Here is a 20,045-nt window from a genome sequence, read left to right on the forward strand (position 1 = left end):
GATCAAAGTCACAAATTTTTCTCTCTACTCAAAAAGAAGAAGGATTTCGCTTGGACCTCGGAATACCAATAGGCATTAGAGGAATTAAAACGATATCTATCAAGCCCACCACTGCTTCATACTCCAAAAACAAACGAAAAACTTTGATTGTACTTGGCAGTATTGAAAATCGCGGTAAATGGTGTCCTAGTTTGAGAAGAGTAAGGTACGCAATTTTCCGTCTATTATGTAAGTCGAACCTTAGGAGAAGTAGAAAGTAGATATCCACACTAAGAAAAATTGGCACTTGCACTGATAAACGCCTCTAGAAAGTTAAGACCGTACTTTCAATGTCACCCCATATGCATATTGGCCACTTACCCACTCCGTAATATTTTGCACAAGCCCGAACTATCAGGCCGATTGGCCAAATAGGCCATCGAACTCAGTAGGTAAGATATCTAATATCAACCCCGTACGGCCATTAAGTCTCAAATTTTAGCGGACTTCGTGGCCTATTTCACGCCGACCCTCGTACCCGAAGTTGAAAAAGAACTCTTATTAAAATCGAGTACGTCATCGAGGGTATGGACCCTTTTTACGGACGGGGTTTCGAACGTGAAGGGGTCCGGGCTAGGCATCGTTTTAAAGCCACCCACGGGTAACACTATTAGGCAATCTATCAAAACTACTAGGTTGACTAACAACGAGGCCGAGTATGAGGCCATGATTGCAGGTCTCGAGCTAGCTAAAAGCTTGGGAGCAGAAGTCATTGAAGCCAAGTGTGACTCTTTGCTGGTGGTAAATCAAGTAAACAAAACCTTTAAAGTTCGAGAAGATAGAATGCAAAGGTATTTGGACAAACTGTAGGTCACTTTGCACCATTTCAAAGAATGGACTTAACAGCATGTTCCACGAGAGCAAAACAGTGAGGCCAATGCGCTTGCAAATTTGTGATCATCGGTCGAGGAAGGCGAGATAAGCTCGGGGACTGTCGTTCAACTCTCGAGATCCGTGATCGAAGAAGGTCATGTCGAGACGAATTCTACAAGCTTAACCTGGGATTGGAGGAATAAGTATATTGAATACTTAAAGAATGGAAAGCTCCCATCGGACCCTAAATATTCGAGGGCCCTACGAACCAAAGCTGCTCGATTCACATTAACTGCAGATGGAACGTTATACCGAATGACATTCGATGGACCATTGGCAGTATGCTTAGGGCCAAGAGACACCGATTACGTCCTACGTGAGGTGCACGAGGGCACTTGTGAAAATCACTCCGGTGCTGATTCATTAGTTCGAAAAATAATCAGGGCAGGGTATTATTGGATCGATATGGACAAAGATGCAAAGGAGTTTGTTCGAAAATGTGACAAATGTCAAAGGTTTGCACCAATGATCTCAGTCCTATCCCCATGGCCATTCATGAAATGGGGAATGGATATCGTCGGCCCTCTGCCATCGGCCCCAGGTAAAGCTAAGTTCATTTTTTTTTATGACTGACTATTTCTCTAAATGGGTTGAAGCACATGCGTTCGTGAAAGTAAGAGAGAAAGAGGTTATAGACTTTATCTAGGATCATATCGTATGTCGATTCGGGATACCCGCCGAAATAGTGTATGACAATGGGAAACAGTTTGTCGGCAGCAAAGTGACGAAATTCCTCGAAGGCCACAAAATAAAAAGGATATTATCAACACTGTATCACCCTAGTGGGAACGGACATGCCGAATCAACGAACAAATCTATCATTCAAAACCTAAAGAAGAGGCTGAACGATGCTAAGGGAAAGTGGAGAGAAATCCTACCCGAAGTTCTTTGGGCATATCGAACAACATCAAAATCTAGTACGGGGGCAACCCCGTTCTCCTTAGTATATGGCTCCGAAGCCTTGATTCCAGTCGAAGTCGGGGAACCCAGTGCCAGATTTCGATATACAACAGAAGAGTCAAATAACGAGGCTATGAACACTAACCTCGAATTATTGGATGAAAAATGAGAAGCCGCTCTTGTCCAATTGGCCGCCCAAAAGCATCGAATCGAATCGAAAGATACTATAATCGAAGAACCAAGCTTCGCCATTTTAAACTCGGGGACTTAGTGCTAAGGAAAGTCACCCTCAGTACCCAAAATCCAAACGAAGGAAAACTAGGACCGAACTGGGAAGGACCGTATCAGGTTCTCGAAAACGTCGGAAAAGGATCATACAATCTCGGTATTATAAACGGCAAATACCTATCAAGCAATTGGAATGTGTCGCACCTAAAACGATACTACTGCTAAGGTACGACCCTCCCATATTCGTTTACATTTCGAAACTAACCCCTGCTGGAGTCCGATCAGGAGCTAGGATGGATCCTTCAATACAAAGCCTTAGGTCTGAAAGCACGCGTTACACTCTTTTTTTTCCTTAGACCGGTTTTATCCCAAATGGGTTTCTCGGCAAGGTTTTTAATGAGGCAACCATTGATCGTGCTAACTTAGAAATAATTCGACAGTATCCGAGGCCTCTTTACAATCAACCTCGAATACTAGGGGGCATTAGCCCCTCAAATATATCAAGTTCGATGCAAGAAAGTTACTTCATAATAACAGGGTTCCGATAGGAAAAATTGTAAGAGCTAAATGGTCAAAACGAACCATGCTTATGTAGTTGGCCCGAGCCCTGACACAAAATATGGACACATGTATAATGACTTGCAAAGAAAGATTTCTTCTTTACCGATATCTTATATCCAAGAAAGATTCCCCTATTTCGAGATTTATTATGCAAACAGGCTTAAGGTAAATCGACGAGTTCGAGCAACACTCACTCAACTATTAAGCCTAAGGGCCATCTTACTTCGAGTTCGAGCAATCACTCACTCGACCATTAAGCCTACGGGCTATATTACTTCGAGTTCGAAATCACTCACTCGACTATTAAGCCTACGGGCTACATCATCTCGAGTTTGAGCAAACACTCACTCGACCATAAAGCCTACGGGCTACAATACTTTGAGTTCGAGTTCGAGAAATCACTCACTCGACTATTAAGCCTAAGGGCCATCTTACTTCGAGTTCGAGCAACCACTCACTCGACTATTAAGCCTACGGGCTACATTACTTTGAGTTCGAAATCACTCACTCGACTATTAAGCATGCGGGCTACATTACTTCCAGTTCGAAATCACTCACTCGGCTATTAAGCATACGGGCTACATTACTTCGAGTTCGAAATCACTCACTCGGCTATTAAGCCTACGGGCTACATTACTCCGAGTTCGAAATCACTCACTCGGCTATTAAGCCTACGGGCTACATTACTTCGAGTTCGAAATCACTCACTCGACTATTAAGCCTACGGGCTACATTACTTCGAGTTCGAAATCACTCACTCGACTATTAAGCCTACGGGCTACATTACTTCGAGTTCGAAATCACTCACTCGACTATTAAGCCTACGGGCTACATTACTTTGAGTTCGAAATGACTCACTCGACTATTAAACCTACGGGCTGCATTACTTCGAGTTCGAAATCACTCACTCGACTACTAAGCCTACGGGCTACAATACTTTGAGTTCGAAATCACCAAACCTACTTTCTACATTACTTCGAGTTCGAAAACGCTCACTCGAATATAAAGGCTACGAAATCCGAATTCAATCAAATTGCCTAAAGCCTTATGAAAATATTCATAAGGCATGAATAAAACGAAACCTTCACAAGACAGAAAATAAAACAAGAGGCAAGACGGGAGAAGAAAAAGATATTTGTATATATTTACGGGATTGTTTACATAATTGTATGCAACATCCGAAATAGAAACTAAGGGACTAAGTTTCTTGGTTATCCTCGGGGGCGGGCTCTTCTCCATCGGGCTCCTCTCCGCTCTCGGACCCGTTCTTGCTCCCATCGTCGTCATCATCATCATTGTCATCATCGGAAACCAAGGCTTCAGCATCGGCTTCGAGCTCCTTATCCCTTTTTATCTCTTCAGTAAGGTCGAAACCTCGAGCGTGGATCTCCTCGAGGGTCTCCCTCCGAGATCGGCACTTAGAAAGCTCAACAACCCAATGTGCTCGAGTGTTGGTGGTCTCGACTACCTCTCTTGCTTGTACCTGAGCAGCTTCAGCATCGGCCCAATAAACGGCCACAAATGCATCCGCATCGGCCTTTGCCTTTTCGGCGTCAGATTCGGCCTTAACAAGTTTAAAGGCCAACCGAGCCTCGAGCTCCTCTATTCTTCTTACTTGAACCGAGATTTTCTCCTTTATACTTTGATGCTGGTTTTCGGCTGATGACAATTGGGCTCGAGCAGCCTCTTTCTCTGCAGCAAAGCCTTCCATACCTTCTTTCCACTCAAAGGACTCCGCTTTTATCACATCAACCCCCTCACGAAGTTTCCCGATCATCTCAATTTTCTGCTGCAGCTGTGAGACCGAAGAATTAGCCATCGTTCCGGTATCGAGCCCATAGGCTTTTAAAAGTATCATTACCTGCTCAGACAGATCGGTCTGATCTTTGTGAGCCTTGGCCAGCTCAACTCAGAGGTCTTTGATTTCCTCTCCCCTTTGCCCTAAGAGGAGTTTAAGGGAGTTCCTCTCCTCCGTGACCCGTTGAAGATCGGTCTCGAACCAATACAGCTCAGCTCGAGACCGAGAACCTGCTTCTCGATGAACCGCCACGGCCTGCGAAGAAGGAAGAAAAGAAGTTAGGAAAGAATAGCAAAACATGAAAGTAATATCAACAATGGGAGTTAAGAGCTTACCCGATCCAGAGCTAGCTGCACTTCACAGAGAAGGCCCGAAACATCATTAGGGCCAGCAGCATCCTCGACCCCGGTAAACAGATCACGGAAATGGTCTTCCTCTTCATGAGACAGGCTCATCTCGAGGCCCCCCAAAGCTTGGGCTTCCCGAATAGCCCCTTCAGAAAAAGCAGGAAGAGTGGGCGAATCTCCGATTACTATTGCCCTAGGCGACTCGCTTGGGGCGTTCTCCTCAGTTCGGAGAGCTTCAGGATCAGCCCCTTCCGATGTACCCACTATTTGTTGACTTCGGTAGGAAGCATCCTCGATTTCTAATGACTCGGGGACTTTGCGTGAACCTTCCTCCTATATCTCATCGGTTCGAGGCGGAGCCTTATGAATCACCGTCGATCCAGCCGCCTTTGGGGCATCGATGCTTTTCTTCATTCGGACCGCCAGCGCGGACCCGTCGTTTTCTTCTTTTTCTTATTCGTCTTTATCCCTTAGACGCAGAACTGATTCTATGGTCAAGGGAATGGTATTCTTCTTCGGATTACGAGCCGTCCTCTTCTTCGGTTTTGGATCTTTGGGAACGGAGGCCCTTTTCCTCTTATTATCCTTCACCGGCTTTGGAACAAACGCCGAAGCCTCTTTCTCGACGGACGAGGGCCTCAAAACTGCATCCTTGCCCACACCTACATCACACCTACATACGGAAAAATTTATTGAAGTATATGGAAAGCATCTCGTTCGAACTACCAAAAAATACGAGAAAGGGGCTTACCATGATTTTTGGCCTCCCATCGGCCCTTTGACAAATCACGCCATGAGCGCTCGGCGTATGTGGAGGTTGAAGCCAGAGCTCGTACCCAGTTCTTGAGATCGGGAACTGCGTCGGGCATCCAGGGAATCGCTACATCACAAAAGGGGAATATCGGTGAGAAAAGAAATGAAAGGGCAAAATAGAAAGAAATTATAGCAGAATTACACTTACGCTTCATATTTCACTCCTCAGGAAAAGGTATCTTTTCAGTCGGAATCAGGTCCGAAGTCCTTACTCGAACGAACCTGCCCATCCAGCCTCGATCCCTGTCCTCGTCTATGCTCGAGAACATAGCTTTGGTAGCCCGACGCTGAAGTTTTATTAACCCTCCTCGAAAAAGGCGAGGATGGTACAATCGGATGAGATGGTCGAGGGTGAACGACATCCCCTCGATTTTGTTCACAAAGTATCGGATCAAAATAATGATCCGCCAAAAAGAAGGATGGACTTGGCCTAGGGTTATTTGGTATTGACGGCAGGAGTCAATAATAACAGAGTCGAGGGGACCTAACGTGAAAGGGTAAGTATACACACTTAAAAACCCTTTCACGTAAGTGGTGATATCTTCGTCATAAGAAGGGATTATTATTTCTTTGTTCTCCCAATTGCAATCTTTCTTTAGCTGTTTGAGGTGCCTCTCGGTTATCGAACACATGTACCTTGATACTGGCTCACATCGACCGGGAACCGATGAGCCTTTATCGACCTTAAAATCAGAGGTAAGAACACACGCCCCAGGAACGCACTCCTCGGGCCGTGGCTCTACCGGTGTTTCGTCGGCGGCAGACTGTGAAGATGAAGCTTTCTCTTTCTGAGGAATGGTTTGTGATGTTTTCGCCATTTTCAAATTTAAAGGTCGAGAATAGAAGAAAGTGACAAAGATTTGGTAGTTTTGAAGAAGGACTTTTGCAGAGGGGAATCACAGATTTGCGAATAAACTCAGAGGGTACGAAAAAGAACTTGAAAAATTTGGAAGATTGAAGATGTAAAAGTGATAAATAGTAAAAAGAAGGGCTATTTATAGATTAAAGCAATGGCGGTTCAATATCAGCGGTGGCCGACCAGCGTCTGACATGCATTAAATGCCTTGAAAAACTAAACCGACAGGACAGCTATCACGTGCGTCATGATCGAGCCCAATGTGAACGTCAGCTTATAATCTGATCGAACCGTTGTAAAATCATGTCGTTTCCTGCTACATCCTTCTCGAGAAACGGGGGGACTATCTGTGTACGGTAAAAATCGGTTAGTCCTTCGTACGAATTGGTTTAAATGGTAATACATTGGATCGGAGAAGCATCTTCATAGTTTCAGGTTGAGGTCCAAAGTCAGGTCACCAAGCTTCGAGCCCGAAGGACCGATCAATGTCGAGCTCGATGTTATTATCAAGCTCGAATCCAAGTCGAACTATGATGCAAAGTAAAGTTATCGAGCTTATGATTCAGAGACCGACCAACACTGACCCCGAATCAATACAGGGATCCGAGTCAGAATCGAGCTCGAGTCAAGATCGAGAGCTCGAGTCAAGACCGAAAACTCGAGTCAATATCGAGCTCACAGACAAGAGTCATTGTAATCCCACTAGAGGAGAGAATCCTGATAGGAATTATGGAAAAGGTGATTTGTCATGGGTCTCCCACTATGTATTTTTAATTATATCTAAAAGTAGGATCCTCCACTATAAAGAGGATGACTACATTTCTGTAAAGGGGAGCCTTTTGTTTGGCTTACATTGTAACTCAAGCAGCATATACTCATATATTGAAGAATTATTCTTTTAAGCTTCATAAATTGATTCATCTTGCTTAGTCCCAAAAGTCATCTTCTTTCCAACCTCGTTTATTTTGCATTCTTTGCAATCTGTATTTGATATTTCTATTTATCCTTACGATTTGTATTAAGCTATACCACGTAACCTTAGAACTACGTACAAATTCAACTCTATCCGTTTTTCGGATAAACAAAATTACCCCAGAATACCTCATGCACGCGGGCAATAAAATGGAGTTGTCGAAGTGAATTAATGGGATAGCGTCTATTGATTTGCACCCTAACTTAAAATGATGATCCGAAGTATCTAGCGGAAATGATTTGTGCTTAACGAGTGTGGTTCGTCTTACCTTATTTTTGCAAGGTAGTAGTTGTTATGTCACAGAAAAGTAGAGAGAGAATATATCAAGCAATGCAGCTGATGCGTACCTCATTTTTGTGTACCAGAGTGAGATTATCATAAATATGTTTATCTTTATCAATGTCTGCAGCAGTTAAAAGGGGCAGCACGCACATAAAATTTGGGGTGAAGCCTGGAAATGCTTAAAGCCCCTTCACCGGCTGAACATCTTCCTTATGCCGGATCACTTGTGATGTTAAACGCTGGCCACAAATTATATCCAAATGCTAAAATGGGAATGAGATTTCATGGGCCACAATATATAAAGCAAAATGAGTTCTGTAGTAATAATTACAAGTTAGTGGTGCTATATTTTGTATCAGCCAGCCGGTGCAGACTGCAGTGGATGTTCCTCTTACACTACAAAATTTAGTTTGTGAGAAGCTCTTACGTTCTGGCCCCAAGGTAATCAACCTGCAAATAAATAAGTAGTGAATAAAGTCAGTATGTAGGCCATTGAAATACTGCAGGAATATCCACTTGAACCAATATATTATTCTCAATGCCAAAGAACAATTGAGTTCTATCCTTACTTGTTGCTAAACCCATATATCAGAAGATAAACCCATCAACAATCGTGTAGAATGCATTTTTTGGCACTATGACAGTGTCGAGCAATTTTTTTCTAGTTTCATCTCCTTAGTTTGTTGCATATGAACCACCCCACTGTGGTATATATAAGAGCTATAGAATTTGAATGATAGCTTACCAGATTGAGGACTCCCTGGATTTCCAACTTCTTTCCTGCTGCCGGGTTTATTGTTACCCTGCTGTTCTACTGCCTGATTCTGCATTTAAAAGCTAAGCGTTAGACATGACAGGTGAGATCATTAGGGAAAACATAAGGAGCATATCAAAAGGAAAACATGAATTAACAGGCTCTGGTGGATGGCTCCAAGCTGCATCCATCCGATAGGTATTCACTTAATAAAACTCGTTTTGGCAAGATTATAGAAGTTCAATCTAGCAATAAAATATTCTAAGAGCAATTGACCTATGACCATGGTGAAAGTAATTCCTCATTGCAAGATGCAATGAGTGGATTTGTAGCTGGTGGTTTCTACAATGGACATTGTCATCACCATATGCAACAACTAGACTTTTCGATGGTGGTCGACTGGTTTCTACATGAACATAGTCGGCATGATAATAAATGAACTACGAACCAAGTAGAAGAGGAAGGACTTGCCTGTGGTAATTGCACTTGTGCCTGGTGGAGACCAAAAAACTGTTGATATGGATCATTAAAATTCGGAAGTCTTGGCTGGTTGGGATTATGTGCTACAAGTGGATGTAGCATTGGATCTTGCTGACTTGAGGCTTGCATCCTGGAAGGATCTGGTACTGGAACTGGTGGCAAATGAAACGGCGGCATAGGAAATCTAGGACCCATTCGTGCTGCTGCAGCTGCATTCTGCATCGCTGCACCCGGCAATAGAGGTGGATACGGCACCATTGGCCTGTTCATGCCAATCTCCATACCCATTCCCATACCCATGCCCATTCCCATAGCTGGCATGTACTGCTGCATTCCAGGATACATCATCGGGACCATGCCGCATCCCATGGACATCATCTGCAGACAAGCAGATATGATCAAACTATGTTTTGATTCGACTACAAATTCTTTTTTAAGATAAACAAGCAGGACTGTATCACCAGCTAGCTTCAGCATGCATATTACACAACCAGAGATAGGTTTAGAAATTATTTCCTTGACGCTGAACATTGTAAATCAGCTCAGACCAACTGCGAGCTGAAGATGCAGGTCAATAAGGAGAAGGATGAACCTTATTTTTAGCAATGAATGCCACTTCTAGAACAGGAGAAGGCAGTGAGAATATGAGGGGAGAACTTTTAGTGTTCACGATGTAACGCTGGAAGATATTGTGCATTGATCTATTTTTTCTATGTATTAAAATATACTAAGCTGAATGACATAGGTTTCTTGTTCCAGCAACGGTGTTAAGCTTTCCATTCAAGTCCAACTAAAATTCAGTAATAACATTTCAGCACCTTTCATGGAATTTAAATCAAGAGTGTGCTACAACTAAATTAACCAGTCAGCTCCACACAGAGTAGGATTTGATTAACGAGCAAATTAATTTCCACAAAGGAAAAAAAAACTTTTACAAGGTGAACCGCTCTTTCTGAGCAATTAATGGAAGTGCGGAAGAATTAACACCAGAATGGAGCCCAACAGGATTCTATCAAACAGTTTTTGAGGAAAAGCAGTGAATGACCTAGAGTGGCCCAGTTTGGTTAGCCCTGCCCTTAGTAAGTCAACTTCCAGATTTTGCCAATCTTACAGATAGAAGATGATGAAGAAGACCTGGATAATAACAACATGGGTCGTAGAATTAACTTAATTAATCTAGATACTGAAAAGTTTAGCAAATAAAGCATGAGCCCCAATTCAGTTAGCCCTTCCCTCAGTAGGTCAACAATCGACTTTTGTCAATCTTATAGATAGAAAACGACGAAGAAGAAAAAGAAGACCAGGATAATAACATGAGTCATAGAATTAACTTAATTAATCTAGACACTGAAAACATTAGCACATAAAGCATGAGAGTTTAATATAAAAAGGCCACATCTTCGTGGATTAAAATTCTATTTTCCTCCTCCAACCATAGCAAGTGCAATCTCTTAGCAATAAATTGTTGGAAACTAAATAGTAAGCGGATATATAGTGAACATTAATATACCGTGTACTGTGTACATTACAATTTTGGAATCAACAGCATAAAATGAAAATACAGAATCGGAGTTATAGCCATACAAGTCCGTAATCAAACCACAAGCAGCGCTCGCAACTACATTTAAATAAGTTATACCACACAGAAACAAATAATTTCATACTTAGAATAACATAAGGGAACACACGTGCGCACCGGTGGTTCGTGTATGTGCACATATATGCACATAAATACATAAAGTATATGAAAAATGTAATGTAATTTGATGCATAAGGAAGGCATGGGTAATAGGTTTCACTTTTACAAAAATCTGGTGCTGAAGAAAAGAGAAGACGAGTTTTGATTTTTCATTTAGGACAGTACAAGTAGGAAACAGACTAAGGCTGTAGTACTTGACTAGCATGCAAGTTCTTAAAATTTAGGCAATATCCAAAAACTGAATTAGAGTTATCCACATACTGCTACTGATAAAAAGTGTCCATGTACTGCTACATGAATTACAAATGCTGGTAATTCAGATTCTATATTTCTTAGATCTCGTACGATTGCTCCATTTGACTTTGTCACATGTACTGTACTTGTGAATGCGTTGCGCTGCGAAATAAGGATATTCTGATTGACTCTCAATAATCTAGTTACAATTACTACTTCCTAGTAATACGATAAACAAGAAAAAGTGTGCTATAAAAGAAAGGCTATAGTTTGAATACACAATGCTGACAACATAATTATAACTTAGCATAATGGAGAAAAAAAGTATTTGACCATACATAAACCATAAAGCAACGACTAGCGACTTGCAACCAAAAATGCACTAATATTTACAGTAAATAAGCTTTAGATATTACTAGTAACATCTTGACTTTCTATTATTCACATTTAAGATGCAAGTAATAAGAGAATGAGGTTCTTGAGGTGTAAAATCATCCAATTTCCTGGTGGTTAAGCGTCAATTTTCTTTTAGGACTATAACAAATTATTCCCTCTTCAGCAAGGACTGTCAAATTCCTTTACTATTAAGAAATCGAACAAAAAAGGGTTGGGAGGTGTCAAGAGGCAATACACGGAGAAGAATGTTAACAAATATACCTGCACTTGCAATTGCAGTGATTTCAAATACTCAATTGCCTCATCCAGCATTGAAGCTTTGTCTGTCTGAAATTCAACAAAAGATTAACTTAAATATATTAAGAGGACAGTAAACTATCTGTTCAAGACATTCTAGACAATTCAAAGAAAAGGTCAAACCTTGTTACAGCGTGGTATCAGTTCCTGCAGAGCCCTCATCTTCTCATTTATTCTGTCTCGACGTCTCTGTGGTGATTGGTGCATTGGCGTGTTGATTAAATAGTCAAACAAGAAAAAGCAGTTGAATTATCAACACCCTCAAATAAACAATTCCACAATACTTACCCTTTCCGAAAGATTATGGACCTCTGCAGCACGAGATCGCTTTGTAGATGTTGAACCACGAGCATGCTTCTTTGTATCACCAGACTCAAATTCAGCCTCCTAGTGCAGTTGAGATATAAGTTAATGAAGCATTAACAGCAAAATCGGGTCATCATAAATCTATCAAAGAAAATACTTGAAGCAGACTCAAATGTTCAAAAATAAGAGTGATCGGAACATCTGGTCTGCTTCAGAGGTTTGCAGTTATATATGATGGGGTAAACTCAACAGAAAGGAAGAATTTGTTCTCAAAAGGAAGAATTTGTTCTCAACTTTCAGTATTTCTTGTCTTTCTCCCGCAAGACAAGGCATCACAAATGTCTGAGTTAACAATCACAGAAATGTTTACCGTGATCTCTCAAAAAATAAGATCACATATGCTCTCCCGGGAAGAGAGAAGGTAAAAGTGGGCCAGCTATTGCCAGTGTACCTCGACCCCCACAACTTTTTTTGAAAAGTTCTTTCTACCTCCTCCTTGTAGTTATTACAGTTATATTCCAAAACACCATGCATTTTCTTGGCATTCATGAGTTCTCCTTTGCTCCCAGTAGTCGCTAACCTCAGAAAGTGTTTTAACTTCAATAAATCACACTTTTTCTCTTTAATCAACTTCATTTGTTTTTTCTGGGAAAATAATCAATTTTACCAATTACTCATTGTATCATTCTCTAGAATCTAATCAAGTGTCACTAAAGCTGCTAAGTAATACACCGAAGCAATAAAGAGAGGATAAAGTGAGAAATCAATGTTATTAATACATCCAGAAAAATGCTACGAGTCTTCTTGGAACAAATTTGTTACTCTGTCAAAGGGAAAAAAAATAGTTCTTTACAGGTTCGCCTGGTACAACTTAGTACACTCTATACAATCTAGAATCAGGAAAAGGAGCTCTGAAGTGAGCTTCACCAGATGTACTGATTATGGAACTGATGAGGTATCTTGTTAAAACAGTTATGCAATCCTGCTGAGGCCCTTTCAGACATTTCAAAGTTCAAAGAGAGCTAACAAAGTTCAAAGAGAGCTGAAAAATAAATGAATTTCTATTACTTTGGGCAGAAGTCGGATCAATTCGGTTGCAAAGGAAGTTCTACTCTGTCAGCTCAAAGTTGCCTCATTCGACCAAACTACCACCGCTGTTATTTGTAATGTGAAACATGCAGAAATTAAGTGCTCCCTCCGCTCCAAATAGAATGATAATTATTTTCTTATCAATAAGTTAAAAAAGAATAATATATTTTTAAATTTAAAAATAATTAAACTTTTCATTATATCCAAACAAATAGTATTATGGTATGTTTAAAATCATAAATTTTAAAAGTCCTATAGCTAAATAAATACGTATGACATGTTAAAACCACAAGTTTCATGTCTTCCTTTCTTTTTTAAATTTTATACCCAATCAAACTACATCACTCAAAATTGAAACCGAGGAAGTATACAGCTAACCGTGCTATATTATTCCAGCAGACAAGGAATTCCGAGGCAACTAGTTCACAACTTTCCTTTGCTTAGTCATTAGAGTATGGAGTAATTCTTTTCCAAGCTGCCCCCAACTATTTGCCCCCAACTATTCCAAGTCCCTTGTGGGAGGACTAATTTTACCTTACTTGTCAAACAAACTTTATTCATTAGATGATACTACTTAACTATTTGCAGCGCTGCTGTATTAAATTAAACCTTATCTTATAATTAGCCATTAGACCCCAAGGTGAAGGTGTGGAAAAGAAGACGTAAAATAGTTTAAGAAGGTTATTAAAGATTCCTTTTATTTACGTACTAGTATCTTGGTACTCGTGAAACTGGGATTTTAATTATTGCGACTGCTGGGTCACCAAACGGTCAGCACACCATAGGGTTAGGCTGATTTCAAGGAAACATTCACATTCAGGTACAGCCCCCTCTGAAGCCTCCCTGTTCCATGATTAACACAGACAATGGGACAAAGTGGAACAACAGTCCAAACAGTCCCGTGACTTTACGCTTAAAATGAAAAAAAAATCTGGAGGTGCACTGTCACCTATTTAGCAAACAAATACTCCTTCCGTTTCAATTTATGTGAATCCATTTGACTGAGCACGAAATTTAAGAAAAGAGAGAAGACTTTTGAACTTGTAGTGTATTGTGTGGCTATAAATCATTGCATAAAAGTAAATTATTTTTAAATAAGGAAAGAAGTCATTCTTTTTGGCACAGACTAAAAAAGAAATATGTTTACATAAATTAAAACGGAGGGAGTAATACCCAATTCTAGGATGCATTTTTCTTTTTTTTGCTATGTTTAAAATGAATACTCCCTTTGTTCCAATTTATGTGAACGTGTTTGATTGAACACAAAGTTTAAAAAAATAATTTTTTTTGGAATTTGTAATCCTAAACAAGTCAAAATGGGACCTAGAGTATTTGTGTGATTATAAAAGCGTAGAATTGAATGTTTAAACTAAATTATTTTCAAATGTATAAAGGAGTCATTCTTTTTTGGAATGAACCAAAAATGAAATAAGTTCACATAAATTGAAACGGATGGAGTATCATTTTTCATATTTAAAATTATAAATATTTAAAACTTGATTTATATCACAAATTTTAAAATAATTACTGTATTTCTTTTTTAAATTGGATGCCCAATTAAATCGCACCACATAAGTTGGTACGAGGAACTAGCATTTTAGAAGTACTTAAAATATTCAAAGATTTTTTTGAAGAACAAGTACCTTTTTTCACTTTCAACGAAATATTGACGGCAAACACCAACCTAGATGGTAGATGCTATAAAACATTTTTTTGGTTTAGTGATTAGACACGTGTCATGGACTATGACACCCAAATGAACCATAGCCACAAATAATGGGCTCGGAGCCTGTCAAGCATAAGCAGATGACGTGGCCAATGAGAAAATCCATCCTAAGGCTAAAATGCACCGTAAGTTAGATATTCTTGCGAGCCACGAAAAACGACAGCACCCGATATAGACAGGTACAGGTGCGAGTAATTGGGAATTACAAAGGAAGAAAACAACAAATTAACTGCTCACCTCATTCTGACCATCCCCATCGTTCGTTTCTCTTCCTTTACGTTTCCGATCATTCGATGCCGCAGCAGTCGGTGTCGCCAACGCCGCCGTTTGCGACGGCGGTGGCGGTGGTTCAGCGCTGGTGTTTATACTGTTTCCTGAGCCGGGAGATGACGTCACCGAAAGCTCACATGTCGCCGCCGGTTCCCTAATTGCCGCTGACGCAGTCGCAGTTCCGTTGACATTTACAGCTCCACATCCTACATTTCCGCCGGGAACCGGTACTACATTATCCGCTACGTATGAAACCCTAGATTCAGGCCCTGAAATTGGAGTTTCGTTTGATTCCACGACCGTTGATTCTCTAGGTGACTTGCTCGAATTTGACGGACCAAGTTCTGACCTTGTTCGACTAGGCAATCGCGAGAAGTGTCCGAAGTTCTGGAACCGATGTCAGCTTTCAGTGCCGGGACGTCTAGCAGGAGGAGGTATAGGCGGTCGAGAAGCCACTGCAATCGGCGCTGCAGGGGATGGTTGCGGCGGAGGTGGACGGATCTCCACCGTGGGCGTACGGATTTCTCGCGGCGGCGCAGCGGTTGTAACGGTTGCGCTCGGTGTGGAATAAAGGAGATCGGCGTAAAGATCACGTTCGAAGGAGGAGGAGTCATCGAGTGGGTAGTGAAGCCATGAGGCCATCTCGTCCTCTTGCATAAACAGCTGTTGTGGTGTAGTTGTTTCCTCTACATGTCGGATCTCTCTACTGACAGCTTGTTCGGAGGGAATAAGCGCATCATCGCTACCACCGCCGTTGCTAATGTGAGATATCTTCAGAGATCTTTGATTTTGGCTCTGCATAACCACTTGTCCATTATGCCACAATAGTTCCATGATATCGTCTTCCACCCTGTGAAACCATTATAAAAGGCAAAAACTCTTCACTTCAATCATAAATCAGAAAACCTTTCATTTAAATCAAAAAACATTAAAAAGTGCGTAAAGCTTACATTGCAGACTTTTTAGGTCTGGTAAGACCAGAAGAAGTAGGAATAGTGTAGTCACCATCCATATCAAAATCAGGAACTGAATGATTCATCTTATGCAGCTCAGCTTAAATTTCCCCGAAAAAGAAAATTGATCAAATTTCGAAATCGACTACACAGTCGGCAATAACCAGTCCTAAACTCACCATAACACTCGAGTGTATTAACACCGCTCATAAATCTACCAAATCCCAATGATTCAAAAAGCTTCTTCAACCTCCATCTATAGAAGACAGAGTTAGCTCAAAATAGAATGAAAAAGGCAACCTTTTTGGTACTCTTTAATATGGTACTGTACTCTGTAGCAATTTTTCTGATTTGTTGGGGTTGAAAATGGAGAGACACAGAGGATTGATTGAGAGGAGCGGAGAGCGAGAAGGTGGGCGATTTTGGGCGTGAGTGTGAGTACTTTCCTCTTTCTGTTCTTTCCTTTCCTTTTTTTTTTTTTTTTCTTTTTGTTTCTTGGTATTTGCCTTTATTGTTAATGTCCTTTCTGCAAGATAGATAAGGTGCTTCTCTCTCTTTCCTCTCTCGCCTTTAATCTTCGAATAAAAATAGGAAGGAAAAAGACGAAATTGTTTTTTGACACTATTGCATCGGACGCAGTTCTTTCACTGTCATATAAACACAATTCCCCACCTGTTTCAATCAAGCAGCTTATCATCAACTACTCTAGTACTCTTTTCTCCACAACTTGGATCTTTTACATTTTCGCCCAAATAAAGGAAAAACACTTACAAATGTGAAAATAATATGGAAACTTTGCAATATACGTATTTGGATTGAAAACCGACTCAAATTTTCATGTTGGTTTTTGAATCAGCTCGTTTAAAGTTTAGTAGTTTTTCTAACTTGATTATGTAAGCATATTTAAAACTGCTTAGTGACAGAGCGAATGCTTTGCTTGGATGAAGAGTCGTTCGTTTGTTTGGTGAGCCCCACCCTAGATTAGAATTTGTACGGTAATATCTCTAACATTATTGGTTAATAAGATAAACCCGATAAAGACATAATATATGACTTCATATTTGGATAATTTTGGTTTTCCAAGTAAAATGTATTATTTAATGTGTACATACTTTAATGATTAGAACAAAAGTGCATCTATAATAACCAAAAGGAATGTGATAATTTATGTTGTACAGTCGAAGTGTTATGTAATGCTCCATAAAATAATCTGCTAAGTACATGTCTAAGATACTCTTACCGTTGCTTATTGCTTAAAAAATACCTTTAATTAGTCCACAAAAGTTAAAAAGTAGTGATTGCTCTGTATAATAGCATTATCTATTGTGGATGTTCCAAATATTATAAGCTGATTCGGGCGTGAGCAGTCCAGATTTATTTGTTTAATTATGGCTTTAAGCTGAAAATGACATCTAACGGTGCCTGTCTGTCTCTTAAAATAATTATTTTGATCTCTAATTCGTTTGTTGATATCTACATATATTATTTTCGCATGGTTCAACTACTAATCATTAAAATTTGATACTAAGTAATTGGGTCCTTTCATTATCTCAAAACGTAAAGTACCACTTTTTTTCTCTTCTTTTTTTAAGATTTGGATAAAGTTGAATTTGTCAAAGTCGTGTGAAATCAAAATGAGGAACGTGGTTGAGAATGTAAGCTACTCCTTGCTTTCGTGCTATAGCATAATTCTTAGGATATGTCACTGAAGCTAGGTCCAAGTATATCGAAGATTATATGCACTCGAATAGTGTTCTAAGAATTGAATATATATTTCTGTCCTCTGAAGCTGACTTTTCAAAATGATTTACTATGTTCTTGTGGCATAACTCAAGAAGTGGTATGTTATTCTTGTTTGACAAAAAATATAACTCTTGGTTCAAATAATTAAATTGATGTGATTATGTGTTAAACTTAGTTAACAATAATATTTCTAGATGTAGCTTCCAAGGGTGGAATAAAGCCAGATAGATTTGGTCGAATAGTGATAGCAGTATGCAATCACTTTTAGTCAGAGGCGGATCCATGATTTGAAGTTTATGGGTTCCTACAACGATCTCGAGTTTTATATATATATATATATATATATATATATATATATATATATATATATATATATATATATATATATATATATATATAATAATAATAATAATAATAATAATAACTGGGTTCCCAATCAGATTTTTTATATATTTTTAATGAATTTCTTAATACAAATACAGGATTTGAGCAAAAGCTACTGGGTTCACGGGAACCCACAACCCTAAAGCTGGATCCGCCCGTGGTTGAAATAATTTAACAACAATGTAGCATTTAATGGCATTGAATAACAATAAATGATATTTAAGTAAATAGGATGAATGATTCACCCAATAAATGATGAACTAGATGGTTGTTCTTCCTAACAATGATGGGTGACAGACAAATCCTTGAATGCTTGAGTTATTCTCGGATCTGATGAAAAAATATGAAATAATACAGACAATAATCTTAGTGAAAATGCAGTGTTTGTATCTTAGTGAGAGAGAAAGAGAATTGTTTTTGTCAAAGTGTCTTATTACAAATGAATATCACATGCCTCATATCATTGTCTCCTTTTCTCTTTATATGAGACATATTCATAGTAATCCCTAATAGTACAAGTGTAGAGAATATCTACTAGAATATTCTCTTTAATATCCTATTTTGAAAACTAGCCGTTACAGCTTCATCAACGGTGCTCGACCCCAACTATTATTTTCGTCGACTCTTCGGTTATGAGTCTTGCTGCTTCCTGGTCCACCTCGACTAACGACGACTCGAGAAGTCTTTCTTTAGTGTTATCTTATCTTAAATATTCTAGGGTGGATTTCACCCATATAGTTAGTCCCTCCGCTTATTGAGGCCGGTCTCGGGCAGACTTGATGAGCGGATTCTGTTCATTGCGGTCGAAACGATTGGACGAGTTGATCGGGTCGTGATGATTGAGGCGAGCTGGCAACGTGGCCCTTCATGAGCCGCACATTATAAAGTTGTGCTGTCCATGAATCAAGGTGACGTCATGACCTCATGCGTCATCATGATGCGTATTCCCGATGCATCGCTTCGTTTTGCGTGGGACTCCTGAATGGTCCTGCCGCTTCGATTCCGCTGCCAGGTAATGATGAGCCAATTTCTCAGTTCAGACGCCTAAATTCCTATAAATAGAGACGTGAGGGTGTAATTCCAAACTTTACAGACTTCCTGCAGCGAAACCCAATATCTTCTTCTTCCTTTTCCGTTGTTGTGCATATTTTCCCTTGGTTCCAGCGATTCTTATTGTTTTTAATCCTATGTTGTTTGATACCTTCCTCTCTTTTGTTGAAAACATGTCTAATGTACCTTCTGACTTCAGGGAGGGAACTGACCAAGTCCCTCTAGCGATAGATTTTCCTCCTCATGCGGAGAGCGTTCCCACTGCTGTTGAGGACGGAAGCTTCCCGATGGTAAAAGAGATAGTTCCTCGTAATACCGACGCCAGGTCTGATTTCTTAAAATTGCCTGAAGCCGAACCCGGAACCTTTAAGTCAGCGATATAGGAGGCTGATTTATTAGAGCTTCAGGCTAAATACGACCTTCCCGATCACGTCGAGTTGATCCCTCCCGGGTGGGATGCGGTGCAGGACCACCATCCTGGGTATTGCGTATTCTATGCCTACCCCTTTCACGATGGCTACGCTCTTCCTCTCCTTCCGCTGGCGGAGGAATTTTGTCGCTTCTATGGCGTTTGCCTGACTCAACTCGTGTCGTATGTCTACAAGCTCATAAGGATGCTTACCAAGTTTATGGAGTTAGCCGGGGTTGAGATCACACTTCGATACTTGATGCACCTATTCGCCCCCAGCTTTTATAAGGGGACGATGCTGAACCTTCGCCACCGAGGAGGCAAGTGCATGTGGTGAAGATGGACGACAAGGCTAACCGCCAGTTCTGGCTCAATGTTTTCTTCGTTAGAATAGAGGACGTGGTGGCCAACGTCGACGACTTCCCTGAAGCTTGGAATTGCACTCGTAAGCGCCTAACTCCCTTGCATATAGGTACTTGGTTTATTTTGCTTAGTCGTGGATTCTGACCTCTTGTTCTTTTCTTATGCAGCCAAGACCTCGCCTCCTCCTTTGGCCGAGGATATTTCTGGTTGGGTCAGTCGGCT

At 40.3% G+C, this 20,045-nt stretch overlaps 2 protein-coding genes across 4 annotated transcripts in view; both read right to left on the reverse strand.

Moving 5' to 3' along the window:
* LOC107773950 (transcription factor PIF1-like) overlaps positions 1-16,446 on the reverse strand; it is a 34,158-nt gene extending 17,712 nt beyond the window's left edge. The window contains exons 1-9 of one of the 3 annotated variants that reach the window (XR_012702670.1): positions 15,872-16,446; positions 14,889-15,771; positions 11,819-11,917; positions 11,654-11,719; positions 11,495-11,560; positions 8,896-9,282; positions 8,416-8,494; positions 8,002-8,120; positions 7,736-7,909 (exon numbers count right to left, since the gene is read on the reverse strand). Coding sequence is in view for 2 of the 3 variants with exons in the window: in XM_075237713.1 (XP_075093814.1) it covers positions 8,116-8,120; positions 8,416-8,494; positions 8,896-9,282; positions 11,495-11,560; positions 11,654-11,692 (576 nt within the window). In the remaining variant the exon portion in view is untranslated. Of the gene's footprint in view, positions 1-7,735; positions 8,121-8,415; positions 8,495-8,895; positions 9,283-9,949; positions 10,039-11,494; positions 11,561-11,653; positions 11,720-11,818; positions 11,918-14,888; positions 15,772-15,871 lie in introns of those variants that run through there. The other 2 variants (XM_075237716.1, XM_075237713.1) reach the window with 2 other exon arrangements.
* On the reverse strand, positions 11,792-15,960 carry LOC107773949 (uncharacterized). Its single transcript, XM_075239060.1, has 5 exons — positions 15,872-15,960; positions 15,335-15,771; positions 14,889-15,190; positions 12,326-12,481; positions 11,792-11,917 (listed from the first exon to the last, which is right to left on the reverse strand). The coding sequence occupies exons 1-5, from the start codon at positions 15,958-15,960 to the stop codon at positions 11,792-11,794; spliced, it is 1,110 nt and encodes a 369-aa protein (XP_075095161.1).
* Positions 16,447-20,045: the final 3,599 nt, after the last annotated feature.

This window comes from Nicotiana tabacum, chromosome 19, assembly GCF_000715075.1.
Source record: "Nicotiana tabacum cultivar K326 chromosome 19, ASM71507v2, whole genome shotgun sequence".
Classification (NCBI taxonomy): Eukaryota; Viridiplantae; Streptophyta; class Magnoliopsida; order Solanales; family Solanaceae; genus Nicotiana; species Nicotiana tabacum.